The sequence below is a fragment of the Pteropus alecto genome, unplaced genomic scaffold (genome assembly GCF_000325575.1).
Source record: "Pteropus alecto unplaced genomic scaffold, ASM32557v1 scaffold35, whole genome shotgun sequence".
Classification (NCBI taxonomy): Eukaryota; Metazoa; Chordata; class Mammalia; order Chiroptera; family Pteropodidae; genus Pteropus; species Pteropus alecto.
The window spans coordinates 13,152,551-13,153,537 of NW_006437828.1; the positions used below are offsets into that span (position 1 = coordinate 13,152,551).

At 62.5% G+C, this 987-nt stretch overlaps 1 protein-coding gene across 1 annotated transcript in view; it reads left to right on the forward strand.

The window, feature by feature from the left end:
- CSMD1 (CUB and Sushi multiple domains 1) overlaps positions 1-987 on the forward strand; it is a 1,232,804-nt gene that overhangs the window by 1,117,602 nt on the left and 114,215 nt on the right. The window contains exon 43 of the mRNA XM_015591800.1: positions 947-987. This exon is cut by the window's right edge and continues 2 nt beyond it. Coding sequence (XP_015447286.1) covers positions 947-987 — 41 coding nt within the window. The remainder of the gene's footprint in view (positions 1-946) is intronic.

Sequence of the window (987 nt, forward strand, 5' to 3'; positions counted from 1 at the left end):
CGGCTCGTGACAGTCTCGGGCAGGGCGAGGAAGCGCCCTCCGTGGCGGATGAACTGAGCACGAACTGTTTCTAAGCCTCGGGAATCGGCTCGCCGTTGATAACCGCGTCAGTGCGAGTCTTGGCCGGGATTTTCGACGTGAATTACAGATCCGTTTTGCCGTCGCCTCTACGCCCGTCGTGGGCGGTGACTGGAAACTCGCACGATAGGTGCGCACGGCGGATAGAACCACCGAGGCGCCACGAGGGAACCGTGGTCCGTCCCAGAGGGGCCCAGCTTCTGCCTTCTCCTCACTGTAACGAGCGACTTCAGCACAAAACGTCTGGAAATTTAACCGTTTGCTCTGATTTTTAGGAGGAATAATGGAGCAGATTGTGTGTAGGCCGGAAGTTGGAAACCTCATATATTTGACGGATAAAGAGATCCGAGGGACGAGGATTAATTTCGTTGACGTGACGGCTCGTGAGGCCGTCTGCAACCTGAGCGAACGCCCAGTGACCTTTGACTGCGGCGAAGGAGGAGCCGACCGCGATTCTGAGTGTCCACCCTTCGGTCCGCGCCCAGAGCTCTCTCATCTCCTTCGGCCTCTCGGCGCGAAAGCGGTCGCTTCCGACGGCGACGAGCACAGAACGAGACGGAGCAGAAAGCAGGGCTCCGCTCGGCCCGTCCGGGAGCGTCGGGCGGGAGCCGGGCAGGACCGCGCGCCGAGGGGCACGTGGCAAGGTGGTTAGAGCGGAAAGGCATTCGGTAGCTTTTCTGTCTCTTTTTAAAAACGAGGTGACTCGGGAACGAGCGGTAGGAGAAACAGGTCTCGGAACTGCGGGAAAGCGCCTCGCTTGGGCAGCCGAGCGCGGGAGGCACCGGGGAAAGGCCGCGCGGCCCCGGCGCAGGCGCCCAGTGCCCAGCCGGGCCTCAGCCCCGCGTCCCTCCGTCTCTCTCTCTCGCAGGGCCGAGCCCACATCTCCTGCATGCCGGGGACCGTGCGCCG